This window comes from Phacochoerus africanus, chromosome 10 (assembly GCF_016906955.1).
Source record: "Phacochoerus africanus isolate WHEZ1 chromosome 10, ROS_Pafr_v1, whole genome shotgun sequence".
Classification (NCBI taxonomy): Eukaryota; Metazoa; Chordata; class Mammalia; order Artiodactyla; family Suidae; genus Phacochoerus; species Phacochoerus africanus.
The window spans coordinates 133,790,298-133,808,320 of record NC_062553.1 but is presented as its reverse complement, the minus strand read 5'-3'; the positions used below and the strand labels follow the sequence as shown (position 1 = coordinate 133,808,320).

Sequence of the window (18,023 nt, the reverse complement as noted above, 5' to 3'; positions counted from 1 at the left end):
AAAAACCAAAAAACCTCAAGTATTTCTTTGATTCTTCTAGCCTGTTAAGATCCACTTGAGTTGACTGTGGAAGCCTAACTTATGAAATACACGGGACACATGCAGGATATTACTTATTAACTTATGTTAATAGCTGAGAATAATAATTTCCCTAATTACCCTTTACATTATCGTCGCCTGGTTGATGTTTACACGTCTGAGAAGGAAATTACCTCAACTCCTTAGCAGCCAGCAGTACCTTGTGACACTGAAGTAAAACAAATACAAACACATAAAAAGAAACACAACAAAAAAAAGCCAACTTCCCAGAACCGGTTCCAATAAAAATGAATGATTCTTACCTCAACAGAGTTTGAAAAAATGGCTTGTCCATAAGCAGTTCTGTTTCCCATTCTCCAAATCGCTGTCTTACACCTTTCCCCCCCTTATACTCCGGCTCCACCACCCCCTTCCTCCATCACTCTCAGCCCCCAACGTCACAGACGGAGAACGTCCTCCGAATGTGTTCCTGCCTCCATCCTCTGCTCCTCTTCTATCCCACTGGACCCCCCGGCGGATACGCGATCCAGTCTTTCGCTTCCTATGCCCTGTCCTTCTAATCCGGTCCTGCCTTAACCGCCCAGCAAAACCTCAGTCAGTCCCAAGAGAACACACCTACCGGCCCCTCTCTACGTCCACACACACTGCTTTGCGACTGCAGGAGAAAAGTCCCACCCCTGCGTGCCTGAATTCACTATCACAGTATAAATTCACAGTATAAATTCCAGTATAAACACGATTACAGTATAAATTACAGTATACATGTACCACTGCCAACCTTCATCGGGCGCTCAAGACTCTCTGAAGTCTTTCCTTGTCTCTTTTCAACTGTCCTTTTCAATTCCGTTTCGTTAATATTCCAAACCATCACAACTCCCTAGGTCCCCTTCTGTCGCTACTCACTCAACCCTCTTAACAGAACACATCTGCACTGAGAGCTGCAGGAACGGAGGTCACCAGGCGAGGTCTTATTTGACTTTCCACTACGGTCACAACAGACCTGTCCACACCCACACAACATGCTCTCGTGCAGGACGCCGGGTGTCTCTGGGCGGGGCTCACCCACCCACCTGTGATGTGACTCTCTGTTCTCTTCCCTCCGTTTCACGCTCCTAGAAATTTCCAAATTTCCCCCTGCTGGTTTCCTCCTTGCTCTTCATGAGCATGCCCAACTCTCTCCCACTTTAAAAGCAAAGCAAAACGCTGTACATATACAAATACACAGCCTCCTATAGCCGAGGTCGCCTCCGTCCATCTCTCTTGTCCTGTCCTCACTCCGTTTCCGCAAAGGCTGAGTCCACACTGTCTCTTCGCACGCCCATCACCGTTCAACTCACTGCTCTCTGGTGCCACTGTTCCAGGAACTTTCAAACTGGCGAACCTCAGGGCATCTTTCAGTCTCCGTCTTCCTGGGTCCCTTTGTTACAGGACAGCGTGCACTGCTCTCCTCCTCCTCGCACCTTTTCTCTCTTGAGCTCCATCATCAGCGGCTCCTGATCCTCTCCGTGCTGCTACCGACCCGTTCCTGTCCTGCATCCTTTCGGGGTTCCTCTTCTTCCATTAAACATTCATATTCTCCGTGGTTCATTCTCAGCGTGTGGCTCAGGTGGCAGGAGGAGCCACCAGTATCTCTGACTCCCTCCGAGGGCCCCAGCGAACACATCTCTGCAGCAGTCCTCCAAAGATGCACCCAGAAACTTCCCCCACCGGAGCCTCCAACTGCCTACGGGGCAGCTCCACCCAAGAAGCTCACTCATAGTTTAGACCAACACCCCAGACGGAATCCATCCTCTACATGTCCCTTCCTCAGCGACTAGGAAGCACCTCCACCAAGTTTCCCAAATTGGCGAGCGAGGAGTCGGCCTTGCTTTGGCCCCTTCTCCTCTCCGACCCCAGCGCCTGGAGCGCGTCACGGGTGCGGCAGGCCTCCAAGAAAAAGGAGGAGCTCTTCCTAGGACAGAAAACCCGTCACGATGTGCCTCTTACGCATCTTGAGTCTTATCTACTTTTTTGCCCCTCTCTGATATAAACTCATACTCTTGAACTATCTATAGACACTTGTACACATCAAAATGTTTGTGGCTTTTATGGTGACCCATGCTTTAATTTCATTTTTTTAAAAAGATGTATTTTCCTTTATTTATTTATTTGTTGGCTGCACCCATGGCATGAGGAAATTCCTGGATCAGGGATGGAACCCAAGCCACAGCAATGATAACACTGAATCCTTAATCAACCGTTAGGCCAGCAGGAAACTCCTCATGGCTTAACTTCTCACTCTAACTAACTACCTCCTTGGTTAATTTAGCTCAGTTAGTTCCCATCTGGCTATTTACCTTTGAAGGACTCAAGAATCACATCACATTGTCAAGGGACACTTCCCTTCCCTGATCCCCACATACCCTTTTTTTTTTTCCCCTCCTTTTTAGGGCCGCACCCTCAGCATATGGAGGGTCCCAGGCTAGGGGTCGAATCGGAGCTACAGCTGCGGGCCTACGCCAGAGCCACAGCAACGCGGGATCTGAGCCGCGTCTGCAACCTACACCACAGCTCACGGCAACGCCGGATCCTTAACCCACTGAGCAAGGCCAGGGATCGAACCCGAAACCTCGTGGTTCCTAGTCAGATTCGTTTCCACTGCACCACGACGGGAACTCCAAGTTCCCCACACACTTAGACAACTCTATTTTCATGGGGCCATAAAACCCTCCTGTGTCTCTAATATTCCATTTCTTTGGTATTACACTATCTGTCCATGTATTTGATGTTTCTCCATCAGAATTACATGTTTATCTTCCTCCTGACGCTTCTGATTCACAGGGCTGGACTGTATCTTATCTCAGAAACACCAACGTACAGTACAATGTATAGCACAATGCCTATTTATTTGACCCAAACTGACTGAATGAGTCAGGAGTGCACAATCAGAGAATAAATGAAGGGACAAGCCAACAAACACAGACTATACTGGGGGGGGGGGGCCCTGCCGACTGTCCAATTAGCCTTTAGCTTGGTGTGAATTAACACATAAACAATGTAATTCAGCACATACTCAACATGAAATTATTTCAGCATAAATGGTTTATAATCTTTGCTTTATCTTGCCATGTCTTTATTTTTAATGCACTAACAACAATAAGAGACACAAAATTCCCTAGGAAAAACAATCGCTAAGCACTTTATCTTACTTATTACTCTTCACACCAGCTCCACATGGATATTCTCAGTTTACAGCCCAGAAATTGAAGGTGACTATCCCTCTCAAGGGCAACAGCCACCTAGAGGTCTAACCTCCTACCTAAGAACAACACACTGAGAAGTGCAAGCTGGCGAAGAAGTGCACGGCCACCTCCTGCACATGAGACATCGGCCTTGGTTCTCAACTGAGCGTTAAGAAAATACCACGAGATGTATACGCTCCAGGCAAGAGACTGGAAAATAGCCCCTCCTAGAATAACAACACAGCCTTGGCGGAAAGGTCTCTCCACTTTGTTCAGCCAGGTCAGCTTACCACTGGAAAAGACTCACACAGAATTCCCAGGCAGTGTTTCAGTACCTCATTCTTAAATAGCAGTGTAGAGATAAGTATCACCAGACATCTGACGACTACTACGCTGATATGAAAGAAAAGAATAGAAACAGTAATTTGGAGCAGATAACAGTGAAAGAAGCCTAAGAAAATTTGAACAAAGTTTAATTTAATATTTTTAGAGGGATGAGGAGATACTGCACAAGAAAGAATTCAAGGAAATTAAAAATATGACAGCACAAAGTTAACCAGACAAATTAATATCTGATAGACAGAGATGCAGAAAAAGGGAATATATAAAACAAAGGGGACAATATTAACAAATAAATATTTCAAAATATTTTCCCAGAATTGAAAAACACAAATTTACAAATCGGGAAGGTTCATCACGAAGCCTTAGGAAGCTTTCAAAATTTTACTGACGAGAAAAAAAAGAACCTAGAAAACTTCAGACAGAGACAGACTGACAGAGACCAAACAACAAAAAGATCTAGTGCGTTTGGGAGGGAGACAGTGCGTCACAGATGCAGGGGAAAGAGAAAAGCCCAGGACCCGGAGAAACGGGAGAAGAGAAAGGGGGGAGAGAGACCGAGAGAGAGGAAGAGGGACAAGGAGAGAGAGATGGGGGACAGTGGGGGGGAGAGAGAGAGAGAGAGAGAGAGAGAGAGAGAGAGAGAGAGGAAGGGAAGGGGAAAGAGAGAAGAAGAGAGATAGGTCAAGGCAGAGAGAGCGGGATGGGGGGGTGGAAAGGAGGAGACACAAGGAAAGGCAGAAACTGAGATGTTTACGTTACAAAGTCTGGGGAAAAGGGGGTTCTAGACAAGAATGGGAAAATGGTGGCGGTTTACCCTAAGGCTCGTCTATGGATAATATTTACACCAGGGTCAGAAGAGTGTAAGCACTGACTCCTGTTTGAACAAATGCTGTGTTTCTATGAAAGGATGAAGAAGAGGGCAGCATGGATGAGTGAATCTTCGAACGCTGGGTTTGGAGGGATGGGGAATAATTCTCCCACTTCTCAGAAAAAAGTCAATTAAAATCGCATCATCAAGAAACAGCAGGAAAAGTATGTTCCATGAAAGCTGAAGAGCTAAGTGGCAGCACCAATTAGCAGTGCAGAGCAGTAGGGCACCTCTAAGCCCACGGAACTACTTACCTTTCTAAACTAGGTACATGCACATCTTCCATAAAAATTTAAAAACTATTTTTTAAAATCCCCACAAAGATTGCTACACGTAATCAATTCGACAAGATGCATTAAAACATTAACTCTATTTTGACTCTCTAGAGCCTACAATTATCCTCCTGCAAGGCCTCTTACAGAAAATCCACCAGACAACAAAGCGAGCTGGGATGATTCTTCTAAATGTACAGGGCACTTGGGCAATTCCACCATCTGCTGCCAGAAACCATCACTTCCAAGGATAACAGAAATAACCTCAGCGGTCACTTACAATCTCTCCTCCTTCCAAGTATCAGCCATCAGAGGAACATTTTACAAAAGGCTCAGCATCTTCCTTCCATCTGTCAGAACGAAGGGGAGTTCATTCTGTCTGGATCACCCATCAAGTCACACGAGAGCAAATTGAAAGGGGGGAATGAAAAACATCAAGCTGCTTAAACACTGACTTATCATTTTCTCCTGACCGGGGACTTCTGACAACCTCGAGGTTCCCGCAGCACCAGCCGGTCCCAGGAGGCAGGTGCTGGCAGCCGGACTCACCCTGTTAAACACTGGCAGCATCATGTACAGCTTCTCCTCCTGCTCCTTCTGAGTCATGTGCCGGGGAGGGTGGCACAACTCGGTGAAGAGACGGCGCAGGTGCATCAGGCCCAGGGCGTTGTCTTGCGGGCTGCACTCCTCCTGCCGCGGCCGCCCCATGATCCTCTTCACCATGTTCATCTTGGCTGGTTGGGGATAAACACGCCGACTCCTGCAGGAAGACCACAGACAGGCAGGATGTCATCGTCTTGACCAGGTCGAGGATGCCTGGGAGAACTTATTAAGAGTCTGAAAAGTAAAAAATTCTGTCTACACTATTTTCTCTACTTCTTTCAACAGAAAAGGTAGAAAGGCAAAGCTAATTTTGATAAATCACCTTACATGACAAATGGTGACTATGCCACTCAATGTTCCTACTACCTCTGCCACAATTTGTATAAAATATAAAACATTAAATGTAAAAAATTAACTAGACAAGCAACAAGCATTTTTAATTAAGTTGGGTATCAACTTCAATAAAGGGATCACAAACCTTATAATTAATATGCTGCTTAACAGTGGACCAGATGTAAAAAGAAAAAAAAAAAGAATAGAAAGTTCACCTTTACCTCAAAACGTCCAAAACAATGGGAAACAAAACCCCACAAAGCTTTCTATTTTTTAGTAGTAGTAGTATTTATTTATTTATTTATTTATTTATTTATTATTATATTTTTTTAGGGCCACACCTGCAGCATATGCAAGTTCCCAGGCTAGGGTTGAATCGGAGCTACAGCTGCCAGCCTGCACCACGGCCACAGCAATGCCAGACCCTAGCCACATCTGTGACCTACACCACAGCTCTCGGTAACGCCAGATCCCCAACCCACAGAGTGAGGCCAGGGATTAAACCCACATCTTCATGGACACTAGTTGGATTCATTTCCACTGCACCACAATGGGAACTCCCTACTTTTAATTATTTAACTTTTCTGTAGATGGAGGATTACAGTTGGGGTACCTGCTGAAGCGCTTATGTTATAGTTTGAAACATACAAATTAAATGATACACCCAATACATTGTAAATCATACGAAAAAAATGAAAATTATGTAACTGAAGACCATTTTTTCAAACTATAGTTTGAAACCCTTTGGCAGGTCATGCTAACTCATTTAGTAGATTGTGACAAGCAATTAAAAATAAAAATAAATAGACTATAATATCATAAATCAACTATATTTCAATAAAAATGTTTTAAATAAAATAGAAGATACTGGAATACATGTAATAAGGGTAATTATTATTTCATGAAACTTACTTTAGCTAAGAGTATATTTGTGTATTGAATCACGATGTAAATGTATCCCTGGCTAGAGCTGCAGTTAAGAAATAAACAAACCAACCACTGGGTTAGAACATACACCAGAATCAATAACACTAAGCTTTCAGAGAGCATCGCCAGCCCTTTTCAACTGCCACTAACGGTGCCAGCAATTAGCTAATTTCAGACACAAAAGCAGGATATCGCACACAAGGAACCAGGAAGGCTGGGCGGACAATATGGATACACAGAACGTGGGTAAAAGGCAATTTGCTTTTTAATCTATAGAAAAGCAGGAATAACCTGAAGATTAATTTTTAATTTTGCAACATAAGCCCAGTAATGCCATTTCTAAAGAAATGAGACTATTGCAAGGCTAGAGCTTTATTTACTAAACATGTGTCTACTGATGTTTTAAAAACCATAAGAAGAACCAGCATCTTAAACATGCTTGTCCTTGAGAATTTGGAGTGGATTCCCCGTTTGGCTGCAGGCGTATTTTATGCATTCATTCCACCTGTGCCTCACCGCAGGTGAGGGTCGGGAAGACACACTCTGCCTGGGGCTCTGCCGGTGGCTGCTCGGTGCCACGTGATGACCTGTTTAAGGAGCACTCGATACCTCGAAGGTATCCAGTCACAGGAAGAGGGCTCAGACCGCAGGCAGGGGCAGGCAGAGCCTCTGAACTACAAGAGGCAAGCAGCGAACATCGGTCTGGTTCAAAGTTGTTTACTAAATTCATTTTTTAAAAATATATTTCATTCTTTTAAAATGTGTAAGTTCTCCAAGTATATAAAGAAAACGATTTCAACAAACCCATTTCAACAGCCTACTATGTGCTGGCATATTTCGTCCTGGAAGCCTCCAGGACAAAAGTAAAATTTGAAGTGAACTATAAAACTTGTGTAAATGTGCCATCATTTTAGATTAAGCACAGACTCTCTTTGTCCTTAACTTATAGCTTCAGTTCAAAAACCTAAAGTGTGTGGATATGAGTTATGGAATTCAGGATCCCCTCACACTTCAAAAAACGTTTTCAAGAGATCGCCAGCCTTCAGAAGGGTCTATGTCACTAAAACGTCAAACATCATTCATTATTCAGAGAGCTTCAGAGCATTTTCAGACCATTTATTCCTTTGCTTCTCATTCCAACATAAGCAAGTAGGCCAAGGAGAGGATTAATTCTACCTTGAAGCGAGGCCTAAGCCAGAACAACTTGCCCAAAATCTCATAATGAAAAAGAACTGAATGAGAATCTAGCAATCCCATCTTCTGGTCCTGTCCTTCCTGCTCACTCATATTCATAGGACTTTTGTAAATTACAGAATTTTTGGCAACTGTGGCTCTAGAATATTTCTTCAGCATCAAGCAGCAATTAGAAAGCAAAAGAAACCTTTTTCTGAAGCTATACTAATCAACTTTTGTATCAGTAACCACACAGACACATAATCACACAATGAAATATAATTAAACTATTGTACCATCATTATTTAATATTTATCAGATACAAAGAGATATATATATCAATCACCTAAATGGATTTACTGGTATTTTTCAATTACTCAGTCTCAGAGATGGAAGAAAAAAAAAAATCAGATTCTTCCTTTTCTTCTAATTTACCAAAAACACTTATGCATATCAGATGGCTGGCTCACTGCATTGTCTGCATGTCAATGTTTATAATTTAAAGTACAATTCAGACCAAGAATGTTTAAATTACTTTTCAGCAGTGAAAAAGCAGAAAAGAATAGGCATTTTTGGTCAAATATGTACCAACACGACCACATAAAACAGGTCATTTTAGGGGAAAGGTTCTAAATTCCCTCCAATCTTGGGTTTCTCGCACCTGTAAAATCTTTCCTCAAAGTCTTTTTTGGGGCAGGGGGGTTGGTCTTTTTTTGCCATTTTTTTAAGAGCCACTCCCTCGGCATATGGAGGTTCCCAGGCTAGGGGTCAAATCTGAGCCGGAGCCACCAGCCCTCACCAGAGCCACAGCAACGAGGGATCCGAGCCTCGTCTGCAACCCACACCACAGCTCATGGCAACGCTGGATCTCAACCCACTGAGCAAGGTCAGGGATTGAACCCACAACCTCATGATTCATAGTTGGATTCGTTAACCGCTCAGCCACGACAGGAACTCCCCCTCAAAGTCCTTTTGTAATGCACACATAAAACAAAGTCACTTCTGTAAAGCGCTAAGCACATTATTATCAGTAAATTTTTAAAATTACTTTTCTTCCATCAGCTTGATCATGAAACAATACTTTTACATCGACAATTTTAGTTATTTAAGCAAGTAAGGAAAGGAAACAGCCATAGACCCTTACAAAATTATGTTTTAGAGACATACAAAACAATAAGCAAAAAATGAAGGCAACATGTCTTTCTTAGTTAGATGCTCAGTAAGAGGTTTAAAGAGCAATACAGAAGAGATAGGCAAAATACAGCAACCCGAAGGACAAATCACAGAATGACTGTTTTGGCGTAATATTATTAGGGGTTTTCAAAATATTTACAAAGATGATTGTGCATAAGAACTAGTTTTCTAATACAAACTCTATTTTGTTTCACAAGAGAAAAGTGTTTGCACTGCCAACAGGGGGTTATTTAAATAGCGATGAGATAATTACCGCAATGAGCCCAGACAGTATTTCTTATTCTAATCTCATGTGTTCATGCTTGAAAATCCTTTGGAAATGCCTGAAAAACTGTTTTAATCCTTTAAATAGTTTGTCATTATTTAAATTATAGAAGGGTATAGAATAAGTAAATAGCCTAAATTTGTAAAAATATATTTGTCAAGTAATTAATGGCCTTTGAGTAGCTCAGCTCAAAACCTGAAGTAGCTTTTCTAAGTAACTCCTTAATTCCACAAAAAATAAACTTCTCACATGACCGGGAAAATCTTACAGTTTCATCAAAGAATCAGAAGTCATTCTTCAGGTTTTTAATTTTTTCTTCACCTTTCTGGGGGGAAATCTTGTTTTTTTCTTACAGTGTGAAGAACCAAGGCAAAACTTCTTACATTTTTGAAGAGTGAAGGCGAAACGGAGAGGCTCCCAACGACTGTGTCTATAACCCAGCGATCCAACCCACAGGTTGAAAAAGAACTGTAAATGCAGTCCCGAATGAGCACTTAAAATTTCTACCTGCTGCGACATTAAGCTGTTCGCCTTCAGGAACAGTCCCATCAGATGTCAGCCCACCTGTGAGACACTCTAAGATCAGAGCAGCCACCCCAGTTACATGGCAAAGACCTTTTCCCAACATCCCCGCATCATCATCTCCTACCCATATACTGCACTGGACCATTTCTCAAAACAGCTTGTCTTCTTCTTTTTTTTTTTGGGGGGAGGCTTTTTAGGGCCACACCAGCAGCACAACGTGGGATCCGAGCCACGTCTGCGACCTACACCGCAGCTCACGGCAACGCCGGATCCTTAACCCGCTGAGCAAAGCCAGGGATCAAACCCATATCCTCATGGATCCTCGTCAGGTTCCACTGAGCCACGACGGGAACTTCCCAAAACACCTTTTCAATGTGCTTGATTTTCTCTCCTCATAGACAAAAGGATATTCCAAAGCCCAGAGCAACCGGCCTCCGTTTAAGGAGACCGCTTCACTTGGGCGATTTTCAGTTCTGAGCAGCCACTGCTGACATCTCCCTGACACTTTATTGAACCCCTCCTGCCAGGACGCCCGCTGCTGTTTCGGGAGCCCCAGAGGCACATTTACCCCAAGAGTTAAGCGACAGTTAAGTTATCTGATAGGATTAATACAGTATAATTAAATCATATTATAGAGTAAACTTTGCAGGCTGGCGTGAGATTCCCCAGCATTCTCTGGAAGTATATCTTTATAAGGAAATGTATGCAAAATTTGTATAAAAGAGCTGTCAAAGAATTTTTGTGGCACAATGCCTCTGTGCATTGTGACTGATTAGTACCAACATATTTTGCATTAAATGTATTTCCCTATCGTAGCTCCGCATCTCCACTAACCTCCAGCTCGAGTCATTGTGCTCTGGGATCAGGGATCAGTGGATGGACGGCACAGGGCAGGGGGACTGGCCTCAGGAGTGAGGTGCACGTTGGTCGGCCTAAACCTTGCCAAGGCCCGGCACCAACAGGGGTTTCTCCGTTGTGGAAATTCCAAGTTCAGAAGTCTTACCCTGAGGTTGTCACTTTCAGCCCACCCACCTTGCTCACTCCCTAAATCTGTGGTCTTCTCTGGAAATGCTCATTCTTCTTGACTCTGCTCAGTTCTCCTATCCTTCAGCAGAGACCAGACCACACGTCCTCTCTTTGAGGGCCTTCACAACTGTACCTTCAGCTCTCTTGGGCTCCCAGCCGCTACACACTTCCGTCCATGCTGGATGGATTCAACCACACAATTCCTTCGTTTCTAACTGTGGCTTGCTGGATACTGTGGAGAAAATTCTTAAATCTGCAGATTGCTTACAACATAAACTTATGATTTTCTAAAATTATTATTTACATAAATAAAGATGAATAATTCCAGAGTTCCTGTCGTGGCTCATCAGTAACGAACCCAACCAGTGTCCCTGATGACACGGGTCTGATCCCTGGCCTCGCTCAGTGGGTTAAGGATCCAGCGTTGCGTGCGCTGTAGTGTAGGTTGCAGATGCAGCTCGAATCCTGCATTGCTGTGGCTGTGGTGTAGGCCAGCAGCTATAGGTCTGATTCAACCCCTAGCCTGGGAACTTTCATATTCCTCGAGTGAGGTCCTAAGAAGACAAAAATAATAATAATAATAATTACTAATTCCAAATGGATTAAAGATCTAAACAAATAAAATATTGGAAGCAAATCTAAAAGGAAATACTTATAACAGGGTAAAAACTCTTCTCAAAACGGAAAAAAGATTTATACCTAAAAATACCACAAAGTTAAGAAAACAAGCAACAAAAAGGCAAAAATAATAGCAAGCCTATAACAAAGTATTGTCCAATAATAACTAGACTCTCCATGGAACTTCTAAAATCAACAACCCAATAACAAAATAAGAATGGACTAGAATTAGACTAGCTGCAGTAAAAATACTATGCATATGAAATGTGATACAACAGACACATGAAAGGACACTTAAAATCACTAATAACCAGAGAAATGCAAATCAAAACAAGTACCACTGTTTGCTCAGTGAGGCAAAAACAGGATTTACAAAAGACATACATAGTAAGAATAGAAAAAATGGAAGTGTATACCTTGTCGACCGAGAATATAAACTAGCAACATTTTTAGGGCAATCTCACAGTATCAACACACCTACTCTTTCATGTAGTAATATCTTTTCAAGGAAGCTGTCCTAGCACAACTGATTATAATACAAAAAGTCAGAAAGAGCCTAGTCCTTTACTGGATGAACAGGGAACTCATGGAACATCGGCATTATGCAAGAGTACAGTTCATAAACATTAGGAGGAAAAAAAGAAGCCAAATTATAAACAATCAGAGTTTTAGCACCAGAATGTAAGGAGCTTAGAAGTCATTGCTCCTGTACTTACACAAGAAACAGCTGAATAAACTGGAAACCAAGGACTTTTCTGGAACCCTCAGAGAACTGCGGATACAGAGCCAAGTAATCCCTGAAATCTGGAGCGACAAGCCAAACCAGAAAGTCACAGAAGATATATGCTTATCTGGAACAGCAATCCTGGAGCCAGAAACGGTGGGAAGATTTAAATGCGAAGTGTGAGAACTGCTGCAGGTTAAAGACGGGCGACACTGAGAGGGAGAAACTCCTTGGGGCCACACCTTTCAGGCCCCCAACGCAACTCTCCCTGGGGTGCAATTCTGGGAACCCTACCAGATTCTTTTTCCGCAGAGAAGACCTGGGAAAGATCCCCTCCTGGCTCTGGCAGAAGAGCAATCACCGTGAAGTTCCCAGAGCGGACTCCACGCATAGGCCTGCTCTCCAGAGGCAAAGACCGCATCTTGGCCTGGTCTCACTTTAGGGCAGGGCGCGGCTCGCCCCCCACCCCCCCCGCAAGCCCTCCGGTCTCACTTAGGGCAGGTGGAGGGTAGCTCAAGGAAGAAAGCGCCCAGGGGAAATACTTGCGAAGGTCACAGCCCAGAGGCACAGGCCCATGAAAGCGGGGAAAATTAATCATAGGATTATAGAACTGTTCCCGCTTTCCACACTTTACAACCACGGACTATGCTCTATGAAAGAATCAAAAGGAAAGGCTAGAAATCAAAAGTATTGTCACAGGATTTTCTGCTCTGGAGCAGCAGCTTATGGATCTGGCTTTGTCTCTGCAGCGGCTCAGGTTGCTGCTATGGCACAGGTTTGATCCCTGGCCCAGCGCAGAGGGTTAAGGATCTGGCATTGCCCCAGTTGCAGTGGTAAGTTACAGCTATGGCTCAGACTCAAGCCCTGGCCTGAGAACTCCCATATCTCGCAGGTGCGGCCAAAAAAAAAAAAAAAAAAAGTACTATAACAGACATGAAGAATGCTTTGATGACCTCAAAGGATATGGTCAAGGAAAGAAACAGTGACTCTGGAAATAAATCCATAGAAGCTTCCAGAAGGAGAAAAATAAAGAAGGGAGGTAACAGTATATTTGAAACAATAATGTCTAAGAACTTGGCAACATTAGTGACAGATACAAGCTACAGATAAAGAAAGCTCAGAGAATATCAAGCCAGATTCAACACCTAAAAGGACCACATTTAGGCACATGGTATTCAAACTACAGAAGGTCAAAGATAAGGAGAGAAGCCTGAAGGGAGGGGGGGGGCAGGGAGAGTAGGAACACTACCTGTAAAAGAGCAAGAGGGGACAATGCAATGGGCTTCTCAGCCAAAGCATGCAAAAGCAAGAGGAGAAAGGAGGGAAAGAGTGACAGTGTGGGAAGAAAAACCTACCAGCTTAGAATTCTAAAGCCAACGAAATTATCCTTCAAACGTGGAGGAAAAGAATTTCTAAGACAATCAAAATGCGAAATTTACTGTGAGGGGACCTGTCATGCTAGAAATTGTAAGTTTTTCAGGGAGGAAAAAAAATGCTGTAGGTCAGAAAACTGTATAGGAACACGCTGTGTTTTCCTGTGCTTCACAGGTTGTAGGTATGTATTTTTCACAAACTGAAGGTCTGTGGCAACCCTGTGGTGTCAGATGATAGTCAGCATCTTTTAGGAATAAAATATGTCTTTATTAAGGCAGGCACGTTATTTTTTTAGATACGCTATTACTGCACATTTGACAGACCGTGGTAAAGTGTGAACACAACTATGCTGTGCACTAGGGGCCCCCAAAATTGGCCTGACTTGCTGTATTGTGACAGCGATGGTCCCTTTGTTGAGGCGGTCTGGAATATCTCCAGGGGATGCCTTCTTTACATAACAGAAGGCTGTCAGAGAAGGAATAAATGAAAGGAATTTTTTTTTACTATCCTTAACTGATCTAAACGATTGTTTTTAAATAATAGCAATAATGAACGGGGTGATTATAGTTTATGAATTAATGAGACGAATAACGGCAATGCCAGAAGGAATTGGGAATACCTTCATAAGATACTCATACTATATCTCAGTAATAAAGTGTTATTTGAAGGCAGATGAATATAAGGAAAAAAATGAACCCTCTAGGGCAACCACTAGAATTTTTTTTTTTAAGGTTTAATTGAAACACAAAGGGAGGAGATACAAGGAAATCATGTAAAATGCTCAGTTAAAATCAGAGAAGACAGAGGGAAATAGAAGGAATCAAATAATAAATCCAACAAATAGGAAAGTTATAAAGAGGACAGACGTCAATCCAACCATATCAATAATCACTTTAAATGTGAACGGTTCCTTTGCGCCCTATTTTAGATTTCACGTATAAGTGATCTCCTATGGTACTGGTCTTTCTGACTACCTAAAATAAGGCGCAGATGAACCTATCTACGAAACAGAAAGAGATTCACAGACGTGGCGAACAGACTTGTGGTTGCCAAGAGGGAGTGGGATGGAGTGGGAGTCTGGGGTTAGTGGACGGAAACAATCAGTGAGACTGGAGAAGCAGTGAGGTCCTGCCGTCCAGCGCAGGGAACTATATCCAGTCTCTGGGGATAGACCACGATGCAAGAGAATATAAGAAAGGGAATGTGTGTGTGTGTGTGTGTGTGTGTGTGTGTGTGTGTGTGTGTGTGTGTGTGTGTGTGTGTGTGTGTGTATGACCAGGTCACTTTGCTGTGGAGCAGAAATTGGCACAACATTGTAAATCAACTATAATTTTTGAAAAAGAGAAAAATGTGAACAGTCTAAATCTACCAATTAAAAGACAGAATGTCAGAATGGATTAAAAAAACACATCACAACTATACATATGGCACCTACAAGAAAGCCACCTTAAGCATAAATCATCAGATAGGTTGAGAGTAAAGAGACAGAGGAAGCGACACTACGCTAACTCCAGAAAAGGAAAGCAAGCTGCAGTAGCTCTATTACTTTCAGACGGTGCCTTCTTTAGAACAGGGGGAAATCAGGGATAGCTAAAGGTATTACATGCTGACAAAGGGGTCAATTCTCTAAGAGGACTTAACCATCCTTAATGTGTATAAACCGAACATGAAAATTCGACATGAATTATTTACGTATTTATTTATTTATTTTTGCTTTTCAGGGCTACACCCATGCTATATGGAAGTTCCCAGACTAGGGGTCAAATCGGAGCTACAACTACCGGCCTTCACCGCAGCAATGTGGGATCCAAGCCGTGTCTGCGATTTACACCACAGCTCACAGCAACGCCGGATCCTTAACCCACGGAGCAAGGCCAGAAATCGAACCTGTGTCCTCATGGATACCACTGAGCCATGACGGGAACGCCCGAAAATTCCACATGAATAGAACTGATTGAAGGGAGAAAAAAAAAGTCCACTATGGGAACTGGAGACATCAACAGCCCTCACGCAATAATTGATAGATCAAGTGTGCTGGAAATCAGTACAGAGTTTACTGTACTGTCAATCAGCTAGAACGACAGTGATGTCTACAAAACATTCCATCCAACGACAGCAGAATACACATTCTTCTTAAACTCATATGGAACACTCACCAAGACAGATCACACACTTAACACTCTCCAACAAATTCAAAAGAAATCATGAAAAATATGCTCTCAGATCACAATGGAATTAAAGAGAAGATTAGTAACAAGATAGCTGGAAAAGCCCCAAAGATTTGGAAATTCAACAACATGCATCTAAATAATATGAGTCAAATAAGAGTCAAGAGGAATCTTAAAACAGCTTATTTATTCATTAACAAAAATTCTTTTTTTCTTTCTACATCCATACCTGCATCACATGGAAGTTCTCGTGCCAGGGGTCAAATGGGAGCTGCAGCTACAGGCCTATGCCACGGCCACAGCAATGCCGGGTCCAAGCAGCATCTATGACCTAATACTACAGCTTACAGCAATGCCAGATCCTTAATCCACTGAGTGAGGCTAGGGATTGAACCCAGATCCCCTTGGACACTATGTCAGGACCTTAACCTGCTGAGCCACAAGGGGGACTGCCAAAATATTTTCAACTAAATGAAAATATAACTTATCAAAATATATAAAATGCAGTGAACGATGCTTTTAGAGGGAAATTTGTAGCACTAAACACATATATTACAAAAGAATAAAGACATAAAAATAGCCTAATCTTCTACCTGAGGAAACTGGAAAAATCAGAGCAATTTAAGCTTAAATGAAGCAAAAGGAAAGAAATGACAAATTAAGGCAACAAATCAACCAAGGTGAAAACACGAGAAGAGAGAAAAACCAAGAAAACCAAAGCCAGGTTCTTGAAAGGATGGATTAGTCAGTCACACTACATATGTCTTGAGTGCGTTTTCCCTAGAGCTCATCAGTTTTCTTTAGAAAAACAAAGCAGATACCACTTCTCTGATTTAAAACCTCTGCGGATTCACTATTGCCTGAGAATAAACCAAAGCACCTTAATCGAGCATCTAAATTCTTAGACACTCTGGCCCCTTTTATATTTCTAGCCTCCTCTCTCACTCAGCCACCTGCCCGCAATTCTGCTGCACTGAAAGCATCTCCCAGCCTCAGTGGGTTCTTTAGCCCTCTGTGTATCCGTGTGGGGTGTTCTCTCTGCCAAGGACCCCCCTCTTCCACTTCTCCTCGCAGCTAAGGTCTAAGGTCCTGTTTTCAGAGACGTCTTTCCCAAACCTCCAGGCAGAATCTATTGCTTTCTCTGACCATGGTCCTTTACCGGCATAAAATATTCATCAGTGAGACAGACAATACAGCAGAGTGGTTACACAGGCGCTTCGATTAATTGCCCGGATTCAAATCGAAGCTGTCCCAGCTGTGTCACTTGATCAGAGCAGTCCTCATCCTTGTGCACCAAATTCCTCACATGGGAGAAGCGTACCGAACAGAACCCACCCCAGAGCGGCTTGCAGCATAGTTCACCACATGGGCACCACACAGAAAGCCCTTCAGGGTTACGTCTGGCACGAGTGCTCGGTGACCGACAGCTACTACGACTGCTATCCTAGTAAAAAACATACACCAACTAGTGGCTATTTCCTCCCGTAAACGTGTAATTTCTTCAGTGGTGGGAACCAAATCTTATTTAACGTTGTATCCCTAGTTTTTAGTTGGTGGTGGGTGAATAAATGTTAAAAGACTTACCCAGGGTCATACACCCAGGATATGCTACCATCCCATTCATGGGCAGACATTCTGAATTCCGGATGTGGCAGTTTTACTATTCCTCACAAAAAATTACATTACACATACAACTTTTAAAAGCTTACACTTTGTATATCCTAGTTCTCACTGTAAGGAAATTCTTCAGAGCTAATTAACACTGACATTCTGGAACATCTCCAGAAAAAAATTACATTTACAGGGAGTTCCTGTCATGGCTCAGGGGAAATGAAGCTGACTAGCATCCATGAGAACACAGGTTTGATCCCTGGCCTCGCTCAGCAGGTTAAGGATCTGGCGTTGCCATGAGCTGTGGCGTAGGTCACAGACGTGGCATGGATCCTGCGTTGCTGTGGCTGCAGTGCGGGCCGGCAGCTGCAGCTCTGATTGGACCCCTCGCCTGGGAACCTCCATATGCTGCAGGTGCGGCCCTAAGAAAAAAAATAATTTAATTAACAACCATTTACCCTTCATTGAAAAGTTATCAAATTGCTTAAATAAAGATCAGTTTGGAGTTCCTGTCGTGGCTCAGTGCTTAACGAATCCAAATGGGAACCATGAGGTTGTGGGCTCGATCCCTGGCCTCGCTCAGTGGCTTAAGGATCTGGCGTTGCCGTGAGCTGTGGTGTAGGTTGCAGACGTGGCTCAGATCCTGTGTTGCTGTGGCTGTGGTGTAGGCCACCAGCTGTAGCTCCAATTAGGCCCCAGCCTGGGAGCCTCCATATGCCGCAGTTGCAGCTCTAGAAAAG

At 43.2% G+C, this 18,023-nt stretch overlaps 1 protein-coding gene across 5 annotated transcripts in view; it reads right to left on the bottom strand.

The window, feature by feature from the left end:
- The window catches only part of WDFY3 (WD repeat and FYVE domain containing 3), a 242,334-nt gene that overhangs the window by 173,594 nt on the left and 50,717 nt on the right, over nucleotides 1-18,023 (bottom strand). For all 5 annotated transcript variants that reach the window (XM_047798488.1, XM_047798492.1, XM_047798490.1 and 2 more), the window contains exon 2: nucleotides 5,292-5,502. In XM_047798488.1, the coding sequence (XP_047654444.1) occupies nucleotides 5,292-5,471 (180 nt within the window). In that variant the 5' untranslated portion in view covers nucleotides 5,472-5,502. The remainder of the gene's footprint in view (nucleotides 1-5,291; nucleotides 5,503-18,023) is intronic.